This window comes from Vanellus vanellus, assembly GCF_965231255.1.
Source record: "Vanellus vanellus genome assembly, chromosome: 1".
In the NCBI taxonomy this organism is placed as follows: Eukaryota; Metazoa; Chordata; class Aves; order Charadriiformes; family Charadriidae; genus Vanellus; species Vanellus vanellus.
In genome coordinates this window covers 178938851-178966526 of record NC_138905.1, presented here as the reverse complement: position 1 = coordinate 178966526, position 27676 = coordinate 178938851, and the positions used below count along the sequence as shown (strand labels likewise).

Sequence of the window (27676 nt, the reverse complement as noted above, 5' to 3'; positions counted from 1 at the left end):
AATGCCATTCTATCTGCCTGATACTGAAATCTACTTGTACTTTCCTTTAATATTAATCTGGAGGTAGAACAGAAAGAGGACAAGACGAGAAGCCTACAAGATATTTATTACCACAGCAAATCCAATTTTCTGGAATAATCTTGGATTTATGGAGTTACGCAAGTATGCTTCCTTTCAGTAGGATTCCACATGGTGCCTCATCTCATGGCCTAATAGAGACCCGAGAGCAGTGGCTTTGAGTGGAACAGACTTGTACATGTCTGCTGGGAGTGCTGGGAGCGATTTCCCAGATCTCCATAAAAGAAGGCTGATTACGTACCTTTTACAACACTACCATACATTCCCCTATTTTTCTCTTGCCTCCCTTTGAAGGAGTCAGAATGGTGAAGGTGCTAATGAGGGAAGGCTCAACTCATCCCACCGAATTAGCGGTGTGTAATGGACCTAAAATTAGCTAGATTACCTAGAAACACTTTTCTTTTCCCGCTACCATTGTGGCAAGTTCTCGTGGTCCTCATCTTTACATCTCAACTAGATGTCTAAAGCTAGGTGAGCTTAGTCGAGGCTTAGAGCCACATATGGGCTCCTTTGTGAACATAGTGGGCAGGCACACAGGAGGGAAACATCTTTTGCCCTCTCCTCCCTATTTAGCAGAATGAAGAATGCCAACACTGCTTTTGGCCCCCAAACTTACACGTACATTTTATCTTACTTATTGACAACGCTGAAAACTACTGGTAACTTTTAACAGCTCCTAGACGTTTTTAGGATATGGACTAGATTTAGGATAAGTTCTAGATTCATGAGCTCTCTCTGGCAAAACCTTATTTTGGTTTTGTTTACAGAGCACTCTGAACTTTAGTATCTATTAAAAAAAATTAAGCAAATAATTATTTGTTCACTTTTAAATACTACTGTTCTGTAGAGCTTTCATGAAGGAAGAGGACTGGCTTTTTCAATTCTGTTTGGTTCAGTGGTCGGAATTTGCAAGTATTTCTTTGGCAAATATAAAAGCATTACTGCTGTTTTGTAAGAATCTTATTTTGAAAGAATAATAGATAGGTATTCTTTTTTTTCCTGTGTATTAGTGAAGAGCAACTGAAATTAAGATATTATTAATATAAGGTCCTATAAAGGAAAGCAAATACATTCTTATTTAAAGTGGTGGGACTTAAACATTAAGTTTTCAGGAAGACATTTCCTGAATGAAGCCTCAGACTTCGGAAAGAGGGCAAACATAGCACTCTTCTGTTTTCTGATTTATTTTCAGTGATGGATTTGAAAAGTTTATGTAGTTAATATTAATACCAAGCAAATAATCTTTTGGAGAGAGAAGAAAAGCAGGTTTTTCTTATTGCAATTCACAGCTTCTGAGCCTGTCTAAAACAGAAGAACATCTACAGACTACAGAAACTATGAAAATTGTTCTCCTTTTTTTAAACAATTTGAAGTGAAGAAACAAAATCAGGTTATATCCACTTCAGCAATCCAAAGTATGTTTGTCTACACAGACAGACAGAACTGCAGAACAGCGCGGTGCAGACTCATCCAAGTCATTGTTCACATCGCTATTCACAATTCATATGCATTTAAACTAAGAAACAGTGGGTAGGCTGAGAAGTCATTGAATATTTGGGTAGGAATAAATATATATTTGAAACTGGAGATTTACATCAGTTTTCCACAGAGCTATGGTCACTGTTCTCCTGAGGGCACCTGCACAAGTCCATTTTCCCATTGTTTTGTTAAAAAATGCAGTAGATTTCTCAAATTAATATAGTACAAATAATATAATTAAAATAAGAAATAAAATAAAATAATAAAAAAAGAACTATTGTAGAGGTAACAATATTTATCAGATTGAGGTCAAACTGGTACTTCTAATAGCATTGCTTGGCTGGCAAAAATTCATAAAATTATATCTTTCTGAGAGTCAAAATTGTTATTCCCAAACATTCTAATTTATTATTTAATTTAAACTGGAATGATTCAAAATGTTGTAGATGTTATAGGATGAATGATATAAATATTTTTAAGTATTTTCATATGTTCAGTAAAACATGTTGATATCAAATACTGTACAGGAACAAAAAAAGAAAAATAACAATTTTCCAATATTTTATGCATATATCTCACTCTTTTAAAACACAAATATTTTAAAACATGAAATGAATTTTGAAATAACAGTGTATATATTCTGTTTTGAAGTAAGTAGGGCTTTGTTGAGATTAATTTTTAATTCAAAACTTTTCAAGGCTCATGGGGCTTTTTGCATTGAATGTAATAGTCTTTTTATCAATTATAGAAAGAATTTACAGTATTATTGCACTGCATAGTTTTCAGAAATAGTTTTGACTATCATTGATTCATTTTTTCAAGTTATGGGTTCTGGGATGTACTTGAACTTTCAGGTATTCTCCACAGGACCAGATGCTATTCAATCTCCTCTTCATCAGCCTTCCAGCCCTGTATTGCCTTTCAGTGGAGGGAGGATCATTTGTGGGCAGAAGTAAATGTTTACTGTAGCAGCATCCAAACCTATTTCCTGTCCGGAGTTTCCACACATAGAGTGAAAAGGTATGATCTGACCATATATAGACATACGGATGTACATATACATATACATATATACGTCTATAACTAACTTAGAAAAAATATTTATATTAATGAGATTGTCTTTGCCTGAATACATGCTTCATATAAGCTGTCTGCTATAAATTAGTCTGAATTTTTCCTAGTAGGTGCGTTTAAAAGTGAGCAGGAAATGAGGTGTGATTATATAATTGCCTAATTATGCTTTTAAATCTGGTCTATTACATTTATGAAGACCTTTACTATCCCTTAGTCAGCACAAACAGTATTAAAAAACCCTATAAAGAATAAAGGCAAGTTTTCGCAAATAATTCAGAGATTACTTCAAACTTCCATAAAATAAGAAATTAAGTTAAAATGTAGAGGCTTGCTTTTTACTTAAGATTTTTTTTAAGTTCAATTTGGCTAAAATTAACACAGCAAAATCTTGGTCACAGAATTCATTAGCAGCTTAACTCACCATCATATTACAAGCTCTTATAATTCTGCAATTATTTATCAGTTAATATATTAGACAGACATTGAAATATTAGTAATCAAAGTAGTTGAAGTGATATCTTCAAAAGGGAGAATCTTTCTCATATTATTTTCCTGCATTTGTAAGAAAAATTAGAAGCTTCCAGAAGACTCAAGAGTCAATATTGTTAAGTAGTAGCATCTATTACCAGAATTCTGGCATTAAAGCAGATTTCTTTCTGTTAAGTAACTTAGAAGTTAAGTAAATAAAAAAAATAATAATAAAAAAAAACAAAACAAAACAAAACTAACCAACCAAACAAACAAAAATCCCCAAACCCAGAGAATTTAGACAGCCAGCCTAGTCAGTAACAGGCATGCATATGTCCTGATTGCATATCCTGGGCTTGGACTGTCTTCTGAACTTTGGCATTTATCTTTTTATATTAGTATATGTGAAATTACACAGTATATTTCAGTAGACCTTTCATGCGGAGAATAACCAAATGCTGAGAACATTTAAATGGCATTTAAATTACTCCTGTTTTCCTCCCTTCTGCTCTTCCTTTCCAAAAGATGCTTTGTTATGTATGAATAATGTAAAATCATGAGGAAGCTAATCCTTTCCTTTTGTAAATAAATGGTAAAACTTCATTAGTTCGAATGAGCTTCACTGAGCATCAAATGATGTATAAGTGCGATGTCACAATATCTCCTTGTACAAACGAAGACAGAAAGCTATTTGCTGAGCTTTTAACAGTCATTACTAAACATTTCATAAATGAAATTAAATATAGTTAATTTCATAATTATGTATTTCTACAAAAAAAATGAATCTTTGGATTTACTTAATAAAAGTATTTCTAACATCTCTCACTTTGCCTTGTATACTGACTATGATAGAAAAATAATAATAAAAAAAATCTTCCTTCCCAGTCTATTTTTTGTTTTCTTATTATAAACTGGTATTTTTTGATGCATTTAAAAAAGCTTGACAGAACGAAGGTAAGAACTGAACAACCTTTCAGTTTTATGTGCTTGGATGCCTGTTCCTGGTTTTTTTGAGACCATTTGAAATAAAGACAATAGCTGTAGCAAAAAACAAGAAATTGATATCAGAAATACTGTAATACCATACACTGAAAGAATGAATCCTGAAAAGAAATGCACAAAACTATGCGTTTATCAAGGTTTTAAAAATATGGAAAATCCTATGCTTCACTCAGTTTTATTTTGGTTTGTTTTGTTTTGTTTTTCATGTATCCTATCTCATTTTCTATTTACAACAGAGTTCAGCCACAAAGGAACACACGTAGGTTCTCTAACCAGATGTCTTCTTTTTACTGGAAGCAAAATCTGACAAGTACTCACAAAATGAAATTGCTAAAATAAAAGGTTCTGGAATAAATTTATGAAATAAAAATAATAATTTGGATGATTTGCTATTCACCCACTAATTCTGTATGAAATACATAGAAAACTTAAACTGTTAGTTTTGTTGTATAAGCTATTACTTAAATCAGCTTTGGTATTAAAAAAATGGACAGAAGCTATTGGTGTGACACCAACTTAAAAAGAACTCTGGCCATTGTCTGAATTCTATTACAGGGAAATCGATATAAAAATAAAATAAGGATATCCTTCATATACATATGAATACATATGATACATTTGGAAGTCTCAAACTGGCTTCCATGGAAGAAATCCTGCCCTTACAAGTTTTAGTTGAGTCACAGGAAGGAATCCTCAAGTATGTGAACAAGGTATTAGCAATAAGTGTTCCGTTTTCCAATAAAAATTTTATTAAGTTCTTCCATCATAGCCTCTGAAAGAACGTATCCTGTTTTAAAGGAAGAGGAAGACCTATTATTAATTAATAAATAGCTAAAAGACAGTAAAATTATTGGAATGAATGGTCATTTTTCATAATGAAGAGACCTCTACGGAGGCACCCCTGAATAATCTCTGTTGCTGGGTTTGTTGTTAATTATTTACCCATAAAAAATGAGAATGTAAAATCTTTTTATTTAAATTATTAAGGATAATCAAATCTAACCTGATCATAGAGGTATGAGAAAGACCTCACGCTTCTGAATGAATGACTAATACATTTGAATGTTATCAAAAGTACATTAAATTCAGTGTTGATTACTGCAGACTCAAGGAGACTGGAAAAGTATCCCCACACATAAAAAAACAATAGGGTCTAATAGGCTATTACCACTTAGAAGAAAGCTCTGGATTCATTGTGAATAATTTTCTTTTTCTTAAAATCCAGTAACGTATTTGATATTCTTTCCTTATGTTAATATATGTTAGCAGCCACTTCCTAAGCCAGATGCTGGGATCTTTGAGCTAGCTGTAGGTTTTTACCTTTAACTTCTCAAAAAAGGTGGTGTGATAGAGATTTAATTTTCAACCTATTTGTTTTAGCATTCACATTTTACTTTCTCAATATTTTTTTTTCTTAAAAACTTAAAATACAGGCACAGTTTCTTTCTGAGAGTCTTTCAGTATCTTTATTCTGTGAGAATAGAAAATTAATCTCTGTGTATGTGTCTATATGGTATAACATACCACCGCACTGATTGTATTTAAAAGAAATATTTCTTATAATCATCTCTTGAATCACATGCCATAGATTTAAGATGATGCAGAGCAGATGCCTTGGTGAGCATCTTATTCCTCATTCTGTCTTTCCTGCATTGTAATTGGTGATATCTTTCAATAAATATCTTTGTTATTGGTACTATCTTTTAAGTCCGCTCCTTCCCGATGTAAAATGAAGAGTCAATTTTATATTGTTTTATTGAATCAAATCTTCTGAAAGTCCCACGAAAATTTGTATGCAGTGAAATTGGAGCCAGATCTTTATAAAAGAAAAACTAGTACACAGAATCTGTGCAGGGTTCCAACAATCTGGGCAACTTTTGCTTCTACAGAAAACTCACAGTAGAGACTTTATGAATACTCTTAAAGAGGAAGACAATTCGTTGTTGTCTGAATTACTTGTGGGAAAAATTGGCAGTACAGTTCGTGTAGAGGCTATACTCTTTTATTCTTCGGTACAGCACAGTACATACTGCAGCCATTATGTGGACTTAATAGGAAAGACTGACTTGGGTCATTTGTCATGACTAGCAATTTTATTATGTTTGCAGTTTAAAAAGTAGCATTTTCATGAGGCAACAGCAGCAATACAGCTCAATGCTGTGGAATGAGAAGAAAAAGGAGGAAAAGGGTGAGAGAAAGGAAGAAAGAAGGAAAGATCATCTGGGAAATTGTTTCCTTTGTTCTGAATACATCTTTCCTTCACATTAGTGCTTGCCACAGCTTGCGCAGTCAGTGGTAAGGTGACCTGTATTTCACACTGCTGTAAACTTACAGAGCAACTGGGTCACGGAGAGGAAGCGAAGACAAGACAGATCGACACAAAATGTCCCTCATTTCAGTCCTTGAAGCTATTTCTGAGCTGAGGATTGGACACAAAAACATTGGATAGCCATCAATTATACTAGTTAGGCATGACTTTATTAATACAGGACCACCAAACATAGCTTTAAGCAGCCTACTGGAGGCTGGAAGAACTTGGCATAACTGGACTACCCCATCCAACTGTGACCAAGTACTGCTGGTCTCAGGGATGATTCTTTAGGTGGACTTTCTTAGCAGTTTTTTGTTGTTGTTGCCATTGGCATTTGTGGTTTTGTTTTTTCATTTTAGTGGGACCACTGCAGCCAAGAAAAAGAGTATAGTCAGTTGGAATTAACTGAAAACTCATTCAACTGATACCATTTAACTCCCACGATAAAATGGGGTTTGCAAAGACTTCAATCTGAAATACATATCAATCGTTTTCCCCTTATACATTTGCCTTTAAAGTACTTTCTGGAAGGTAAAGTTTTCACCAATGTTTATTTAAAAATGTACTTATCCCTGAATGATGAAATTTTTAATTGTCATCAGAAACATGCATACTAAAACCACAAGGGCTTGCAAACATTTCATATGCTTCTATGCTTGGTATTACTAAAATAACCTTTTCCAAAGGTTATAACTAACCTTTTGACGGTCTTTTTGTCAAAAAAAAAACTGAAGGTTGACATTGAAGCTGGTTCTTGTAACATGAAATATTCACAAATGACTTCAGTGCTTTCTTCTTTGTGCTAAAGAATCCCTTTCAAAAAATTCTTATTCAGCAACTATCTTCTGCTGATGTATTAAATTTTTATATCAGAGTTAAAGTTTTATAAGGTGTAAGGTTATAAAATACTAAGACAAGGGTTGAGCTTGTGAAAGTTCTGTTTAAAAGAGAGCAAGTATATCCACTAAAAAGGAAACGAATGCACGTTTTATTGCATTGCTGCTTTACAGAGATGCTTTTCTGAGTCTTCATTTTTGTTAAATGCATAACAGAAAAAAAAAAAAGGAAAATAACCTCTGGGTTCCAATAAAATGAAATTGTTACAAACTCTCTTCCAAAACTTTCAATTAGTTGGTCTGGACCAATTCTAAAATTTTATCAGGTACTACTGGTCACTAGAGGTCAAATTTATTTTAGTCAAAGTTAGTAGCAGAATTGTCAACAGCTATGGGACTTTGTAAGACTGGGTCTCCATTTGAATGCATTCTGTTTGAATGCAGAAATTTTCACCAAGTATCTCCAATGAAATTCTTATATGTAGCTCAAGCACATTTAAAAATAATTCAAATCTATTGAATGCAGATGTTTCAGTCATGTTAAAAAGTAAATCTCTCCAGAGGTAAATAAATATGGGTATTGGTCTGCAAATGCCACTTTAAATTGCAAGAGTAGCTTTAAAAATTGTATTTATCTTCTGAAATTGCCATTTTACATTTTTGTAGTTGATAGAATTTTCCTTATAAAGATCTGCATTGTGCAATTCTTGTTCTCTATCATCTTTTGCTTAGAGCTTTCTGCAAATGGAGTTACATTTTTATCCTAATGACTTTTTTGTAGTAGTAGATTTAATTTCAGGTAACTACACCTAACTATGAAGGACAGCAGTTAAAAATCATTCTTTGCTTCTACCATTAAATCATGTTCATTGTATTTTAATTCATTTTTTCTGTCATTTTAGGTTAAGCTGATGAGGCTTAGGCTGCCTTCCCAGTAATGAAAGCACATTAGAAGGGTACAAATCAGATTCTTTCTTGCTCTAGTCTACTCCGTATTATTCTATACCTAGAGGACCTTTATAGGAATGTAAGATGGGTACTACAGAAATCTAAGCACTCTTGAAACATGATTCGTTCCATATTACCGTAGACATCTGACATATGTCAGCTGAACCATGGCTTAAAGTACGTATTTCTCTCCATTGGCTATAGAGTGTAGAAAAACACACCAAAATAAGTAATCTAAATGTAAATGGCTAAAATGAGTTTAGATACTCTACCTCAGTGATTATCTTCTCACTCAAGAATTATGATCCTGCTTCCCTTGTTATATGAGGATCTAAAATGCCTCTTTCTACCACACTACTAAGGTTTCAGTTTCTCTTAAAACAATTAATATTCTGCTTCAGACCTGAGAATCTTCTAAGCAACAACATAATAAATATATGTAGACAATCCTGGTTTCAGTCTAGACCAATAATGTGGAGCCCTTCACAACAAGTTTTGGACCAAAGTGAATCACCCTCCCTTCCAACTCCTTTCAGACTTTTCAGGTCTGTGGCTACTAACCTAGATGTAAATCAAGAATATTGGATAATACAAGACAACTGACTTCTGTCATTCTTCTATTTTATTGAATAAAGTGAAACTCTAAACATTTAAAATTTTCAGTCTTAGGATATGGGCAGATGGTAGCAAGAGAACAAGTCGACCTATCTTAAGATATTACTGTTCCTCAGCTAACATACGATAACTCTCCCTGCAAATGCTCTTAAATTGATGTGCCTATAAAATAAAATTAATTAAATTGTCATGATGACAGTAGCAGTTCACATTCTCCTTGCAAGATTTTTTTTCAGTTGTTTTATTTTATACTTACTCAGATCTATTTTTTTCAGTTAAAAATCATTGTGGTGATTTACAGTTAATTACAATTAAAAGATTAGAGTCCTAACAATCACCAGAGGGAGGTGAGTTTTTAACCAAGACTTGGTTGTTAACATTTTAATTTAAAGTTAATACTCTTCTATATACAGGAAGAATCACAATGTAACAAAATTAAACAAGTAATTCTGTGAGCATCAGAACTAGTGAGGCTTCATTTCTTATGCATTTTTGTTCTTTGGGATGAATTAGGACAAGATTTTCTGTTATCTTTTCAGAGATGTGTGCCATCCTTTCACAAAGTACTTGGGTGGTGGTATGTAGTCTGCCATGTTCAAATGACAGTGTTTTAAAAAATTTATACGAACATAATTATTTGGGGTACTTATCCTAATACATCATTTTTTTCTGACGTGATAATCAGAAAAGGTTGGGATGCAAGAGGTGTAACATAAAATTATATTGAGATGGTATAAAACCTGATCTGAAGGGAAATCAAACTTAAAACATGCAGAAACATTAAGTGGTTAAAGTGTTATGCTCATATACCTTTATTTCTTAAGCTTATCTTGCCACCATTAATTCCGTGGTGCATCTACAGCAGGCTAACAATAGTACGGTTTGAGTACTGGTAACTAAGGTTCATCCAAATAGTTGAACGTCAGACACTTTGGTACTTGCATAACCGTTTCAAGTTATCTTTGGACTGTATAATGAATTTCTGCTCTCACTTGTTTAACTAATGCACATATTTTCCTCACACAGACAGAATACTCATTTTGTGCAGCATAAGCTACATTCAACTGTTGAGTCCACTAGGTTGGCTAGATGACTACTGGACTAGATATCTTTCTTTTAGATGAGTGAAATTAAATTGGACAAGCTTCTATTAGTAAACTAATACATCACTGTAAAAACAAGGCTAAAATAGCCTAATCAATGCTGACTGCCTGCAGTTTTAGCAAAGAAAATTTAACAAAGCTGTTAAATTGTTTTGGACAGTACACAAAAATAATATTAAGAAAAGTTATGGTAGTGTAAAGGGGGTTACTAAAAATTTAGTACTCTTCCTCTTGCTTGCATGCCATTTCTCCTGATTTTTTCTAATTATAACAACTAAGAACTGTTCTTTTATTCTCAAAAATTATTTTCTAATGCAGTACACAGCATGAGACAAAAGGCTTAGCAGAAGAATAATACTGCCTTTTTGCCCCTATTAAGCTTTTAACAAAAATGGTACTTCTGACATAAGACTGCTATGGCTCATTCCCCTTTGACGCTACATCTTACAGAGTACTTAGCAGAAATGGAAAATAAGGTTGAAATATTATGTTGATAGTAAAGTATAAACTTTAACATAAGACTAATTGAGTATATTTGTTAAAAAGGCAAGGAATATGGTAAAGTTTATCCCTCTAAAGCTGATTATTGTTATTTAAATCCTTGACTGTTTTCAGTGATATACCAAGTATGTGTAAACACAGGAGACTTTAAAAAATAAAAGATTACTGAAGTGAGGTAACTATACACAGAGAGAGCTTATATCAACAAAAAAAATACACATTTTAAAAACATTCATGTGGTGGCAAAATTCCCCAAAATAGGATCTGTGACCTCAGAACTAATAACAAAATATATTTTCTGCATTCCACTAAACTTGTAACCATCTCTTCAGCCATTTGATGGGATATTGAGATTAATAACTTTCCAAGATTCTGACAATGCAGTCTGAACCGTGATGATTTCATGAAGCAGAGTTCAAAAATTAGTAAATAAAAAGTCCCAACTGACTCAATTCAACACATTCATTTGAATCACTCAGTATTAGCTTTTGTAACACTCTTCAGGCATTTTAACTATCTAATTATGATCTTTGAAGCAAAAATATGTTTTAAAATGAGACTGTAACCTTTTTATTCATATGCCATACAGGATGCTTCAGTAATTATGAAAATCTGCTTAATTATTCATTTTAAACCAACAAATCATGCAGCGGAAACACTCCTTCCCACTATTTTTTCATAAGACAGTATTTTCTTACAAAAATGTTTTCATGGAGAATTCATAGAATAACAGAATCATCTTCGTTGGAAGGGACCTTTAAGATCATTGAGTCCCACCATTAACCTAACACTGCCAAAACCACTACTTAGAAATGTTCATCTCTGCTTTTCTGTACAGAAAAGAAACATCAAATCTTTTTTTGACTGACCCTTCCACAGTGAACTGAATTAGAATAGAATGATCACATTGTATACACAGGGACTATTTTTTAACACAATTTGGTCTCCATTAATTTTCAAACAAGCCTAAAGAAACTTGCTATAAGGTTGACTCATTTAAAAAGCACACTTAAATAATCAGACATTATTATACAAGATAAAGAAAATCACAGACTGGAAAAAAGAAATAATCTTCTAAGTATTTTATCTTCTGTTATCATTTATTACAACATGAACCGTAAGTTTTAAATTTGGACAGAAGATATACTTTTAAACTTAATAACATATGATTGGCCCCAATAAAAAAAAATTCCAAATATTTAAAACGGTTGCCAAGAATACAATTACTGGAAGCTGTCAAGGATTTATTTCTGAAGCTTTTGCTTCAGATTTCTGGTATGTTGTGTTTTGGTTTTCCAATTACATCCATGTTTCCAATTCCTAATAATGTTCTGAAACTTCCACAGTGCAGTGTGGAAATTTTCTACACTTAACTCTGACCAGAAATTTAAAAAAGAAGACTAATATTACAGAGGAATAAGTTACAGAAAAAGTCACAAAAATGCACCTAAGCTTACAAAATTTTCTGAAAATCCACACAGCAAAGACAAGGCACGCAATATAATTTACAGAAATAGTCATTAAGAATACCTGTTTTTGAGAGACCACTGATCTTTATATTAGATCAGCTTTAGACTGAATTCTGATATTCTGAGACTTGTCATGAGGTTTGTGTTTATTTAGTTAATTTTTTAACTTAAGTTTTTAGACAGTGTTCTGTTTCTGAAGAGAAAAAAACATCTTCAAAAGTGGAAAAGGAATCATTACAACTGCTGCTTACTCTGAAAGGATGCTGGAATTCAGTCTCTGACAGAAAGACTGCCTGTTATGGTAACGGCAAGGAATCCTAGATAAATTACGTTTCACCTGCATTTGAAGGGGAAATGTATTTTTCTGAGCTCCACCAGAGTCTCCTTCAATATAGTGCTTTTACAAAAAGGAAAAAAGGTAATATCGTTATCTGTATTTTTTTTCCAGGAAAAAAATGAAAAAGTAATGAAGAAATATAAAAAATAAAAAGAAATACAAATTAGTGAGGAAACTGGGACCCATCTACTTGGTATTTCAATATGCTCAAACGTGCTGAAATATAAGTTATATTACAGTGTTGTGGCCCTGACAGCAAAGTTTGGGACATATAATCAAAACATGACATTTGAATAGAGAGGCAGTAGTACTTCTAAAATTAGCATTGTTCCTGGTTTCCCAGCTTGTCTATCTATATCTAAATAAAAAAAAAAAAAAAACAAAACAAAAACATATAAACGTGCATATGTTGAAATAAGTAGATTCTTCACCTTTTAACATAAAACCAGACATATTGACATTTTTCTGTTTAATCTAGGACATAATCATACTTCAAAAATTTTAGCAGACAATGTTATCTGCATAATACTAATCAGAGCACCTATCATCTGCTTGTAACAGAATGCACAAACCATCTGTTGGGTGGGATTTTTTTTTCTTTTTTCAACTGCTGTTTTCATATGCTAACATAAAAAGCAAAACAAACTAAAAATTCTGAAGTATATTTGAGCTTTTTCTACAGCAGAGTAATCATGGGTGGCTCTGTTTAGACTACACAGGCAAGAGAGAAAAACAAACCTGTGAAGAGTGAAGTTATTTGATTTCACCTTGCAAAATAACATATGCCTAGATACGCCTCTGTTGTAATATCACAATTAGTCTGCAGAAAAAAAAAAAAGTTCTTTCCAAGATTCATTCTTGAGATTAATTACTCTTACTATTTTTTAGTTTTCTATATCTTGAATTTTTCACTGATCTTTTCAAAATATTCTTCTGTCATGCACAAGAGAATTGATTTCAATACCAGACAAAAGATTTAAGAAACGTCTGTACCAGTTCTTAATCACTGAAATTTGGAAAGAAACCTTCCAATAGGCTCATTGGGGGAAAATCGATGAAGATGGTACAAAAAAAGGAACACACTAAATTTCATGTAATTAAATTTTTAGTGTTTTGATTATACACTGTGGTGAGTTAACCCTGGCTAGATGCCAGGTGCCCACCAAAGCCTCTCTATCACTCCCCTCCTCAGCTGGACAGGAAAGAGAAAATATAACGAAAGGCTCGTGGGTCGAGATAAGGACAGGGAGACATCACTCAGCAATTACCATCACAGGCAAAACAGACTTGACTTGGGGAAAATTAATTTAATTTACTACTAATACAAACAGAGTAGGCAAGTGAGAAATAAAAGCTAAATCTTAAAATAATTTCCCCCCACTCCTCCCTTCTTCCCAGGCTCAATTTCATTCCCAGTTTTCTCTATCTCTTTCCCCCATGCGGCTCAGGGGAATCAGGAATGGGGGTTGTGGTCAGTTCATCACACGTCTCTGCCATTTCTTCCTCCTCAAGGGGGAGGACTCCTCACACTCTTCCCCTGCTCCAGCATGGGGTCCCTCCCACAGGAGACAGTTCACCATGAACTTCTCCAACATGAGTCCTTCCATGGGGTGCAGTCCTTCAGGAACAGACTGCTCCAGCATGGGTCCCCCACGGGGTCACAAGTCCTGCCAGCAAACATGTGGGCTCCTCTCTCCAAAGGGTCACAAGTCCTGCCAGAAGCCTGCTCCAACATGGGATCTCCACAGGGTCACAGCCTCCTCTGGGTATCCACCTGCTCCAGCGGTGTTCATCCACAGGCTGCAGGTGGATATCTACTCCACCATTAACCTCCATTGGCTGCAGAGGAACAGCCTGCCTCACCATGGTCTTCACCATGGGCTGTAGAGGATTCTCTCCTCTGGCACCTGGAGCACCTCCTTGCCCTCCTTCTTGACTGACCCTGGTGTCTGCAGAGTTGTTTATCTCACCCCTCTCTCCTAGTTGCTGCCACACTTTTTTTTTTTTTTTTTTTTTTTTCCCTCTTCTTAAATATGTTATCCCAGAGATGTTACCACCATCACTGATGGGCTCGGCATTGGCCAGCAGCAGGTCCATCTTGGAGCCAGCTAGCATTGGCTCTATTAGACATCGAGGAAGCTTCTAGCAGCTTCTCACAGAAGACACCCCTCTGCCGCTCCCACTACCAAAGCCTGGCCATGCAGAGCCAAAAAAACCTTTAAGTTCATTTTTCTGGGTACTATGGATTAATTTATTTTACTACATTTATTTGAGGAAGATATAGGGTCTTGCCTTTAAGGTCTCAGACTCAAAATAGCTAGATTCAGTGTATAAGTTACCCCATGTAATTCAGTTACTTTTGCATCATTGTTCTGTCTTAAAAAAAGAGATAATAGAACTGGCATTGACTTCCAATTACTATAATTTCTTTAAACTGCAAGGTCTTTAAAAGATGAGTATGTGTATATGTTACATGCCTAACATGATGGGAACTGATTTTGGTTATGTGTAGTAGACAGTAAATTATCCATGGCCCAGCAATGTGCCCTTGTTGCCAAAACGGCCAATGGAATCCTGGGCTGCATAGGGAAGAGGGTGGCCAGTAGGTCGAGGGAGGTCATTCTCCCCCTCTACTCGGCACTGGTGAGGCCACAACTGGAATACTGTGTCCAGTTTGGGGCTCCCCAGTTCAAGAGGGACAGGGAACTGCTGGAGCGAGTCCAGCAAAGGGCAACTAAGATGATTAAGGGCTTGGAGCATCTCCCTTATGAGGAAAGGCTGAGAGAGCTGGGACTCTTTAGCCTGGAGAAGAGAAGGCTGAGGGGAGACCTTATTATGGCATACAAGTATCTAAAGGGTGGGTTGAAGGAGGATGGAGCCAGGCTCTTTTCATTGGTTCCCAGTGATAGGACGAGGGGTAATGGGCACAAGTTAGAACACAGGAAGTTCCGTTCAAATACACGGAAAAACTTCTTTACAGTGAGGGTAACAGAGCACTGGCACAGGCTGCCCAGGTGGGTTGTGGAGTCCCCTTCTCTGGAGATTTTCAAGACCCGTCTGGATGCAGTCCTGAGTAATGTGCTCTGGGCAATCCTGCTTTAGCAGGGGAGTTGGACTAAGTGATCTCTAGAGGTCCCTTCCAACTCTGAAAATTCCGTGATTCCGTGATTCTGTAGTCATGAGATTAGGGACATCAGAGTACTCCAGTAGAAGAGCAAATCAAATGAGGAAATCACAAAATGTAAAGACAGGATGTACTTAAAGCCATTCCCCCTCGTCCTCTCACTACATGCCCTAGTAAATAGTCCTTCCCCCCCTTTAGATTGTCGAAGGCTTCAATAAGATCTCCCTGGAGCCTTCTCTTCTCCAGGGTGAAGGGGTGAGGGGTAATGGTTTTAAACTGGAAGAAGGTAGATTTAGATTAGATGTTAGGAAGAAATTTTCACTCTGGGGGTGATGAGGCACTGGAACAGGTTGCTCAGGGAAGCTGCAGATGCCTGCTCCCTGGGAGTGTTCTAGACCAGGCTGGATGGGTCTTTGAGGAACCTGCTCTAGTGGGAGGTGTCCCTGCCCATGGCAGGGGTGTTGGAACTAAGTGATCTTTAAGGTCCCTTCCAACTTAAACTATTCTATTATTCTATATGAAAGGATAGAGGATTTTTTTAAACTCTTTCTCAGCATCTCTAGCCAACCTTTTCATAGAAAGATACTGACAGTTTGCGAGAGATTATCTAATGCACTTCCTTCCCCTGTGGGGAATCGCTGGAGAGCAGCCCTGAGGAGAAGGACCTGGGGGTGCTGATTGACGAGAAGCTCAACATGAGCCAGCAATGGGTGATCGCAGCCCAGAAGAACAACTGTATCCTGGGCTGCATCAGAAGAAGTGTGGCCAGCAGGTCAAAGGAGGTGATTCTGCCCCTCTGCTCTGCTCTTGTGAAACCCCATCTGGAGTACTGCATCCAGCTCTGGAGTCCCCAGCATAAGAAGGATATGGACCTGCTGGAGCATGTCCAGAGGAGAGCCACAAGGATGATCCAAGGGCTGGAGCACCTCTCCTATGAGGAGAGGCTGAGAGAGTTGGGGCTGTTCAGCCTGGAGAAGAGAAGGCTCCAGGGAGATCTTATTGCGGCCTTCCAGTACCTAAAGGGGGCCTACAGGAGGGCTGGGGAAGGACTTTTTACTAGGGCATGTAGTGAGAGGACGAGGGGGAATGGCTTTAAACTAGAAGAGGGCAGGTTCAGATTAAACATTAGGAAGAAATTTTTCACTTTGAGGGTGGCAAGACACTGGAACAGGTTGCCCAGAGAGCTTGTTGAGGCCTCATCCCTGGAGGTGTTCAAGGCCAGGCTGGATGTGGCCTTGGGCAACCTGGTCTAGTGGTAGGTGTCCGTGTCTACGGCAGGGAGCTTGGAACTCGATGATCTTCAAGGTCCTTTGCAACCTAAACCATTCTATGATTCTTCAAGGAAAAAGAGCTGTCATGCTTAAACATGTCATGACATGACATTTGTCTAACCTCTTCTTCTAATTCCAGATAGAAAATAGTCCACACCACTCCCAGGAAATCTGTTACTGTGCATCAATATCTGTAGAATCAGTTTCTTACTGATCATCTTATGTGTGATTTAAATCATAGAATCCTAGAACTGCTGAGGTTGGAAGGGACCTTTAAGATCATCAGGTCCAACCAGTAACCCACCCTGACAAAAACTACTTCTAAACCATGTCCCTAAATCCACATCCTTTAAGTATTTTCCAACATTCCTTTCATAGGAAAAGTAGATGAATACTGTTATCAAATCTTAAAAAAATTAATAATATTATTTCCTATGTTTAATTTTTTTTTGGTACAATATGTTCCCTAAAATTCTAGTGATTTTTTAACTGAAATTTCTCCAAACAATCCATACATTTCTTGACTGTCCTGGACAATATAGTAGAACTTAGGGTCTATCAAAACTGATCAGAGAAGAAGAATTATTAAGTTGTTTGGCAGGCTATGTATGTGTTTATATATTCCTATGATTAAATTTTAGCAGCAGCACAACATTGTTGACTCATATTTTTCTTGCTGTTTACTAACTGCAAAACTTCTGCAGAAATGCTATCTAGACATTTGATCCCACTGGGTATCTCTGCTGATTATTCTTGTGACAGGATAGCAAGTTGAACTATTCCATATTCATGTTTTCGGAGGATGTCTCTGTTTTGACAAGATTATTTTGCATTCTAATTGTCTTCTGTAACATACTGATGAATCCTCTAAGAATCTTTTAATCTTTATTTTTAAGAAGCATATGCTTTATTTCATTATTTAGTCATTAGTGACTACAATGAAAGTACCGGGCTCAAAATAAACATATGAAGAATTCCACCTGATACAACTATTGTTTCTAATTCTGCATGTGAACAAGGCTTTCCTGTGCATTCTTTTTATAGCAGTTTTTATAAATTCCATTTCCACCCCAGATGAACAGTGTACAGAAGCATTCACTTTCATCTAAACAATCCTCTCAAAGACTATTATATTTTCAAACAAAAGTCATTAATCTTCTAAATTCAAATAACTAGAGTCAAGATATGCAAAACTCAATTCAGGAGGATTAATTATAATCAATATGTTGGTGAAGGCATTGTTGATTAACAAACAATTATTTATTGAATCATTTTCTATTCAAAATATCTTCTGAATTGTGACAGTAGTTTGTAGTCTTTGTGTATGTCAATAGAAGACTAAAAAGATTTTAAAAAATTGTTACAATATGTTCCCTGACTGAAAATATTGAGTTGTTTATTTCATAGTCTTTACTTCTCTCTCCCCCTCTTTCTCCTCTCTCCTTCCTCATTTTGAATCTTATATATTTTGAAGTTGTTCCTACTAGTGCTACTTTGGGGGTGTTTTTTTATTTCTTTTGGGGTATTTTTGTTCTGAACTTCAGATAATTGATACAAAAATTAGGTTATCGTCATGGATAAATTAATAATAAAAATTAAGACAAAACAACTGGACAAAAAAAAAATTCAACTTGCACAAATAGTCAGCAGACATTACACACAGAAGGTGTACATTTCACGATGATTAGTACTATAAACATCTGTGATTAATCTTTTTATAAAAATACTTTCAGACATTTAAAAATTATCATAATTGAAATGCATGCATAAAAATATAACAGTGCATGTGCAGATTAATAATGAATGGATATATACTAATATTATTCCAGATTCCAATTAGAAATAGAGAAATATTTCAGAGAAATAGAGAAATAGTAGAGAAATAACAAGGAATTTGAGAAAAAGTGGTGAACCAGGTCAGCCTGAAGGCCTGGATCAGTGGCACACTTAACCTGCCTAAAACATAAAAAGAATTTACACCTCTGTAGGCAGCCAGAAGTCTGAAAGAACTTCTTCATTGCTAAACTCTAAGATATTCTGGGAGGAGATAGTTTCAACAAAACCACACGGCACAACAAAAATATACATTAGGTATGTATCCTGTATTTTCTCTCTTTAAATATTTCTACCACCTATTTATTGGTTTCAATTAAACAGTTAAAGAATCACTAGAAAGAATTATGAGCCCAAATAGGATTCAATCCTAGGACTACATTCAGCAAAAAGGATGTAAGTCTGTGATTATACCCATTCAGATGAAAAGATCATTTGTGATATTTTATTTGATTTGGTTTTGGGTTCCTCTTTGAGCTTTGCACAAAGCAACTCTACAATAACAGAAAAAAGATACAATAAGGTCAAAACAATGTTGCTTTTTCCATACAGTTAGGGTGGGAGAAAGGATAAAATCTAATTTTACGTGTTTCATAGTTTATGTGGAGGGATGTTGTGGGGTTTTGGTTTTCTTTTAGTATTACTAGGGATGACTAAACAGTTACTTATCTTTCTGTGGAAGTTGCAGCAGTTTTCAACTTTTTGCAGGACAGATTTCCTTTCTGAAACTTTTAATGGCACACATCTAGCTATTTCCATAGTGCAAATAGTTTATTTTAGGTCATCAATCCTGTACCCTAAAAAAATTGTTCAAACACCACCAGGAAATTCGTATACTAGGAAGTGCTGCAAAAACATCATAGCATAATATTTAAGGAGCAGTTTTCACCTAAAAAATGCAAGTTTGAGATATAAAAGGAAAAAGCAATATCTTAAGCTGCTTGCAACAGGGTATAAAAAAAAAAGTGTCACAAGGATAAGTAGCTGTTAGAAAGCAATGATCACATTTTAAGAATATGTTAACCTATATGTAGTAGCACCATCCTTATGAATTTAGCACAGATTCCAACAATATGCTCCAATTTTTTTCCATGTATACTATTTAAGTGAACTTCATCGCTCACAAAAATAGCATAGGGGAATCAATTATAAATTTATTTATTAATAACTGTGTAAGAATCTAAAGATTAAAAGTATGTGTTTATGCATAAATATATAAAATATCTATACATGTATGCATTTTATATATGTATGTACTATGATGTTTATATAAAGAGAGAAACGCAGATGATACAGATTTAGACATCTGTGTGCACCTGTAGACTTACATATGTCCATACTATTATTATTACAAAACTGTTTTTATTGGGGGGGGAGAAGACAGATATTCAAGCCAACAGTATTTCTGCAGGCTTACCTATAAAGATTCAGCATCAATTAGATTTTCCAGAGAGAGCTTCTTTTCTCTGTATGTGCTTTCATTTTTACTATGGAAAGGCTGAACAGCATTTCCCTTTTCTAAGGTTGTTTGATGTTACCCTTAAGACAAGCATAGTTTCAGAGGTATTTTACTGATTTAGCTACTCTTTGTGCGGCTGATATTTTCATTGGCAAATGCTTTCTTCATGTTGAATATTTTGGAAATATTCTGGCAAAACAGTGCAAGCATTTCTGAAAATAAATCCGGAGGAAAATAACTGTCAAGTCTTGCTTTCTAGTGGGTTTAGTGGGCCCGTGTTTCAGAGCAGCACCCTTCCATTTATTGCGATGAGAGATATGCTCTTTACTAAAGCTATGAAAATCTACCAAGATTTAATTAATTCTGTCCTTTTAGAACAGTTTGAATTGGCAATGCAGATTTCAAATGATGTTCATTTTCTCAAATTTAATTGAACATTAAACATTTAAATTGAACATTTAAATCTGAACTAGCCACTTTAGACTATTGCTACACTCACTGAAGAGAAATAGGCATGTCTGGAAGACAATTCACCGTATTCCAAAATGTGCATCTAAGAAAGAGATAAGATAAATCCCCATCACTGACAGAATGAATTACTCAAACTCAAGTGTCTTATAGAGCCATTAAACATAGCAAATGGTACCATCAACTTGGCAGCAGGTGAGGAAACAAGTCAGAGAAACACAGTAAAACTGGGAGCTGGGGAGAAAATATAGGAATGGGAATTCTATTAGGGTTCCATTAAAACTGACAAAGGAGCTGGAGGAAGGTGTAAAGGATACCGAAATTCAAAGATTAGGAAATAGTGGCAGAGAAACAGAAGAATGAGAGGTCTGACAAGTTGTTAAGGAACTAGGGGACAATCGGACTTAATTTGTGAAAGTATATAGGACAAGATACAGGAAAGAATGGACAGATCTGCATTAGAGTAATTAACCTGGTGAGTAAACCAAGGAAGCAGATAGTAAAAGAAGCCAGTAAAATCAAGTAACGCAGTCTGGGTAAGGAACCTAGGATTTGAATAAGGCAGTCAGGAATAGTTTGAGACTGTGGGAAGAAGGGAAAAAAGCTAGAATAGGATCCAGAAGGAGAACATATAATTAAGACAGAAAGAGTTTATAGAGGATGGAACAAAAGGAAGTTTGGGAGCATCAATAAGAAAAGTGTATGAGTCTGTGCTTGACACTAGGATCTCAAATGCAGCAGAAGACTGAAGACTTGCTATCCCTTCAACTATCGTATTCCCCAATCTTTCTGCAGAGAGAGTACACAATCACCATTGTAATTATCCATACAAAAATTAAGAACATCCTTTTGCTAAGTTATTTTATCAGTTCAAGTGGCAGCGGGATAGACAGTGAACCCTTAAGTTTCAGTCCTGCATCCAAGGGGTAGACAAAAGAAATGACAGCACGGGAAGTGACATGTGTGTTGTGCTGCTTCCTGCTAAACAACCCTCAACAGAAATGCTGTTCTAGAAGAAGCAAAGCCAAAGACTTCACAGCTAGGAAATTCTAGAACTAGATTTTCCTTGTTACTTTAATTTAATTCCATCTATGTACGCATACAGTCTTTAGCTTTATGATCATACACTATTTTTATCACCAGATTCTTTTGCATCCCATGCATAGAGCATGCATCCTCTGAGAATGAATCAGAACTAAGGAGAAGAAAGGTCTGTGGTCTGTACTGTGTATAAACCCCAACTCTTTTGTTATGAAAGTCAAAAGTATAAGTATAAAAGCATAGAAGTTATATAACCGCTTTTAAAAGTTTAATAATTGAGTTGAAAAGCCAGCTCACAGTAAAGACAAATGAGTTATTCTTTTCTGATTCAACAACCTAGAAATGCAGAGTTGTGTGATCTATATTCCACCTCTACCACTAAATTACATTCCTAACACAGCAGTCTATGTGAGATAGCCAAGTCAATGGAAAACGTAAGCAGCTATAAATTTGACGTCTATAGTATCTAATTTTAGGATCTGGCTATCACAGTAGTATCTGCAGTTCATATTTTGATATCTAAATAATACCAAGAGGATGGAGCCCCAGAAAGCCGTAGCCACATTCAGTTGAGAAAATATGTAAAAGTGTGAGAATTTACACGGTAGACTAAGACACGGGAAGGTGTCTTGAGTCCCCTCTTTTTGTAAGCTTAGGTACCGAGGTCAAAGCTGTAAACAGGAAACTCCATTTACTTAGAAAGCAGAGCTCAGAATCCTCTCTTGAGATTAGACACATATACAACAGTACATCAAGTACTTAAGCTGTAGATTTTGATGACTATTTTATCTATTTTATCAAAATATTCCCCCATTAAATTAGAAAGCTGCATTGAAATTCTTGCACATCCTGACAGGTTTCAAACTCATAACTTTCTATAGCAGCATGCTAACCACAAGGTGGTAGGTTGCTAAGAGAAAAGGAGGAAGACTTGAAAGTGGGAGAGACTAATGGGCAAAAACCATCAAAATGCAAGATTTCTGAGATCAGAACAGAAAAATACAAAAGAAATGCTTATACAACAGTTTTGATTCTATAGTTTAAAAATACACATTTTTATGCTCCTGAATCTATCCTGATCATTATTATTGTTTCTTATCATATAATGATTTAATTTAAATAAATAATTTTGAGCATAGAGACTTGTAAACTAAATTACTCAGTTAATGTTTGAATTACAAAATTATGCTCTCACTTTTTAACCTTTTGAATTCCCGTTTATACTGAATTTTTTTACTTCCCAGTGACAAATTTGACAGAAACAGTAGAAAATGTTCTTTCCTCGAGACTTCTTCTAGTGAAGCAAGATATGAGTGTGAAACTCTGCTGTGGGAGGAGGGCACAGTACTCATTCCTTTCACTTCTTGCTCTACAGTCCGCTATTATACAGTACCTAATGGTGGGACGACTTGCCATCTTCTTTCAGAAGCCGTATTTCCAAATACTTCTATGTTTTATGAAAGACTTCTGCACTGTCAGTGCTTGCTTTGTGTGGGTTAGGCATATCTAGCATATCCTTCTTGGAGCTGTCTCTTTAGCAAAATGTTAATTGAATCCTGTGTTCCTCGTTCCTTCTGCACACAGCCAGAGGAGGCTGGGACTGGTTTACAGGAGGGCTCGTCATTTATGGGTGCAACTGAGAACACAGAATGTAGTAGGAGAAAATAGCTGTGTGCTTTGAAACCAGCAATGCAACTCTTTTTCACTTTTATCTCTCCGTTTTACCTCTCCACTGCAAAATAGGGCTGTTTTAAAGATAAAGCCATGAATAGTTTGTGAAGCACGTACTGAGTGTAGTGAACAGTGCTGAGGGCTCATGAGTAATTACATCTTTGTAGGATTTGGACAGTGTGAAGCAAGCAAAGCATGTTACCATTCACTGAGGAAGGAGGAAAGAAAATACTGACTCTTTGCTTCTTAAGTGAATACAATTGATGTTGAGGGTTGATTAGTATGTCATGTGAAGAAAAGCTACCATCATCATGCAAAAACTCCATTATAAACTCATAGGAGCTAATGGCTGTACAGAAAATCTTAGCACTAGTATTTTCCAAGTGTTTTGTGGCTCATAAATCTTAATTGTGAATTCATCATATAGATTTTTTTTCTAACAGCTTTTTCTTACAAAATTAAGATCAAAATAGAACCTATATTTAAATATCTAATGCAGCTATTGCCAAATTTGTCATGCAAGCTCTAAAACAATCTGATATGCCAGTTTTCAAGCAATCAAATAGTGTTTTAACACTAATTGTTCACTATAAAACATTTTTTTTACAAGTACAATATGGAATGTAGAACAATTATGTCAGTACTTTATATCATGCATGAAGTCTAACCCTTCAGTCTTCTCAACGCCAATGGGACTATTCACATAACCTTAATTGTACATATAAGTACCTGTACAGTTAACAGGATAGGATGTTCTTTAGAAGCATACAAAACCAAACTAATAAAGTAGAAGGTACTTGTTATTACCCAGCCATGCTCTCACATTAAATAAATTCCATAATATCTAACAGAATATTAAAAGCAAAATTAAGAATTCAAGATCATTCATCTAAGAGTTAAACTTAGATGTGAAAACAGAGTAATTACAAATCCACAAATAGCCAAAATCAGGAATTCCACACATGAGATAGTCTGAAAAAGTATTTCAGTACAGAATTCATGTATCAAGCAGGGGGGAGCAACCGGGAAAAAAAAAAAAAACAGACTAAAATCCAACCAAAAGTCTTTTGGGGATACAAGGATCCCAAGTAGAAGCCAAAGGAAAAAAAGAAAGTGGAATTTTCACTTGTACATACATATTAATAGTAGAAATAACAACAAATTTGTTAATCCCAAACATAAACCCAAAGCCACCTTGTCTACCTGCTCCTCATGTTATGTCTTACCACTGAGTTCCTAGCTAATACTGCCCAGAGAACTCCTGCTCACTACATTTGAAATATTGTGGATATGGTCTATATTTGAATATGTTCAAATCTTGAACTCTCACTGTTTTCACAAAAGAAAAATATGTTTTCCGAACAGTCCCAAAGTATTGAAGTAGTTGCTAAATCTGCACAGGACAAAATACTAAGGAGAGCCAGGAGTTAACAATTTTACACTCACTGTACCAAACACCCAGGTGTATGCCTGAAGGCTTGATGGAAGTCCCACATATTCATGTCTGTGTGCATTTGGTAGTATCTATCATTCAGGACTGAACGGTAGTTTAGATATCCTATAGTCATAATGAAGTAAAGAAGTTGGCACCATTTATAAAAAGGCTAATTTCTACAGAAGGGATGAAACATAACTTGTCAGAGCATTAGAAGATTGTTGGATCACAGAGCTTTCAAGCACAGCAGTGCCGTTTTTGCAGCACTCGACCACTTCTTGCCATAGCATTCAAAATTCACACAGGTAAATGAAAGGGTCTTAAATGGAAAAAGAGAAAGGGAAGTCTCAGACTTTAAAATTATCTTAAACATTTTCATATCTCAACAAGTGGCATCTTCATTAATAATAAAATGGTATCTTCCTGCTTTAGTTCTTTTACGTCTGAACAAATTTTAGCGTATTCCTTCAACAAGACTAAGAGCTACTGATGACTAGATGTGTTGTTTCAGTAGCAATGAATGAAAAACTTGGAACAAATGGACTATAAAAACCCAAGAGCAGTAAGAATAAATCAGATCTATATTATCACAGAGTACATATGTGACGTGGAAATTTATTCTAGCAAGTCAACTCTTATGGACAAATCAAGTGGTGCCACTAAAATTCAGTAAGTTTCTGTCAGTATGCAGATCTCCGAAGATTCTCAGATCAGTGACGCACCTAATATAAAATCTATAGAATGAGATTATTTTTGTACCAGTTTTTAACCTCTTCTATTCAGTTCAGAAACCTTGAAGAGATAATTTTGTTTTGTTTTGCCTGTCTTTATAGTGTACCTTGATAACATTTTGTATTGAATCCTATGATAAGCATCTCCTTGTCGTTCAGAATAACTTCCAATGTTCATGAAAACTTCGGCATCACTTTCTTTAAAAATGTATCCTGTCATTCATCAGCTATTCCACATTTGTTTAAGCAATGTAGCTCCTATGAAATGAACTATGCCAACTGACAAAACAATGAAGAGTTTCAAGTAGAGTATATACGCTTTAGGTCTCTATGGAAAAGCTTAACATACTCAAAAGTTATATGCACATGTATGCTTACCTACAGCCATATTCATTCAAACAAATGCACAGTGCTGTCTCTTTATCTAATAAAATATTTAACACCACATGCTTTACTTTCAATATGAAGACCAACATTTTTTTTTCTTTTCTGTTTAGAAACAGAACTATACATTTCTTTCCATAGGAAAAGTAATAAATAACAAGGGAAATGAAAATGAAATTATTTTAACCGTGGGGAGGCAGGGACAAGCAGAGTTAAACCAATGAAGCATTTTAGCCTCGGGTTATCTGTATCACAGTATTTCTGAAAGCTCTCTGTTAGCTACATTTCCTTCTGCTAATGATTTTCATTTCTATTTGGGCTGGGGGGGGAGGGGGGGGGGGAAGGAGAGTGGAGACTGAGAAAAAAAAAAGCAATTCAACATTAACAGAAGTTTCATATGAAACACAAGCACCTGGATACGTCTTGCTTGTTCTTACATCTTCTCAGGTGTCACTCAGTTGATGACTCATAAAACAAATTCTTATTTTTTTTTCTCTGAGATAGGCTGTGACACAATTTAATCACCGAGATGCAGGAAAGCGGACGTTTTTACTTTTGAGCTTTCACCGGGCATCCCAAAACTCAGAACAACATCACCTCCCGCTAGCATTTTAATGAACTTCTGAGGAAGTTGGGTGGCGACGACCCCCAGCGCGGAGCGCCGGCTTTGAGAGGCGGGTGTGCCCGGGCCAGCCCCGCGGGCAGGGACAGGGACAGGGACAGGGGCAGGGGCAGGGGCAGGGACAGGGCAGGACGGAGACAGGGCAGGACATGGGCAGGACGGGGGGCAGCATCCCCCGCCCGCGGCACCCCGACCCTGAGGCCGGCCGGTCTCACCCGGCACCCTCGGGCAGCCTCCCCCCCCCGCCCCCCTCCCCCGCCCCGCCGCCCATCCCGCGCAGCGGGGCGCCCCTCCGCCCCCCAAACCCTGCCATTTCAAACGCAGGAGACCCCACCGCCCCCCGCCCCCAAGGCCCCAACACCCTCCCGCAACAACGCCCGCACATTTGTCCATCTGCGCCCCCACTCCCGTCACTCCCCTCCCCCCGCGGCCGGCAGCCCGCCCCCACGGCCGGGAGGCAACCCCCCACCACCACCCGCGGCCCCACCACCCACGGACGCCGCGCAGGTTGCGCCCGGGCCGCCGCGCTTCCCTACCTGTGCCCGCCTCCGTCACCTGTTGCCCGGTTGCCTCCATCCGCGCAGCCCCCCGGCGCCTCCTCCCGCTCCGGCGGCGCCAGCGGCTTCTCGGGCTCCCGGGCCACCTCCATCCCGCCGGGCACCGCCTCCGCCTCCTCCTCCTCCTCCTCCTCCTCCAGGGACTCCACGTAGAAGACGGTGCGGGGCGGCGGCGGCGGCCCCGGCCCGTGCCCGTGCCCCAGCCCGTGCCCCGCGGCCGGCCGGCCGCCGGCGGGCAGCAGCGTCCCGTTGGGCGGGTTGGCCGTGGTGGCCGCCGAGGAGGAGGCGGAGGAGGCGGATTTCTTCCAGAAGACGCTGTTGCCTCTCTCCTGGCTCTTCAGCAGGCGGCTCTGGCTGGGCCCCCAGTGCTCGAAGCTGCTGTCGGGCGGCAGGCAGCCGCCCCCCGCCGGGCCGCCCGCCGGCGAGGGGTGGCTGAACAGTTTCCAGCGGAGGCGCAGGATGTGCTTCACGTCGAAGTCTTTCCTGCCGGAGCCGGACATGGTGCCGCGGCGGGCGGGGGACGAGCGCGGGTTGAGGCGGGACTCACGGCGGCCAGGCAGGGCCGGGCGGCGGCGGCGGCAGCGGTTAACGCGGAGCGGCCCCGCTCCCGGCAGCGGCGGCGGCGGCGGCGGCTCCTCCGGGCAGCGCTGAGCCTGCAGGGCGAGCGGTGATAGCCGCCAGGAGGAGAAAGATGCGCGCACACACCAGTGCAGAGAGAGGAGAGAGAGAGAGAGAGAGGGAGGATGGAAGGAGTGATGCACAGAGAGCCGAGAGGAGGTAGAGACACCAAGCAGGGAAGGGAGAGAGGGAGAGATGCCCAGAGCTGACGATAATTGCACGGTGATCAGTGGGAAGGGGA

General features: G+C 37.4%; 1 protein-coding gene across 2 annotated transcripts in view; it reads right to left on the bottom strand.

Annotated features, from left to right (window-relative positions):
• KLHL1 (kelch like family member 1) overlaps positions 1 to 27317 on the bottom strand; it is a gene marked incomplete at both ends in the record, with an annotated part of 249665 nt that extends 222348 nt beyond the window's left edge. For both annotated transcript variants that reach the window (XM_082486591.1, XM_082486592.1), the window contains one exon: positions 26797 to 27317. In XM_082486591.1, coding sequence (XP_082342717.1) covers positions 26797 to 27317 — 521 coding nt within the window. The remainder of the gene's footprint in view (positions 1 to 26796) is intronic.
• Positions 27318 to 27676: the final 359 nt, after the last annotated feature.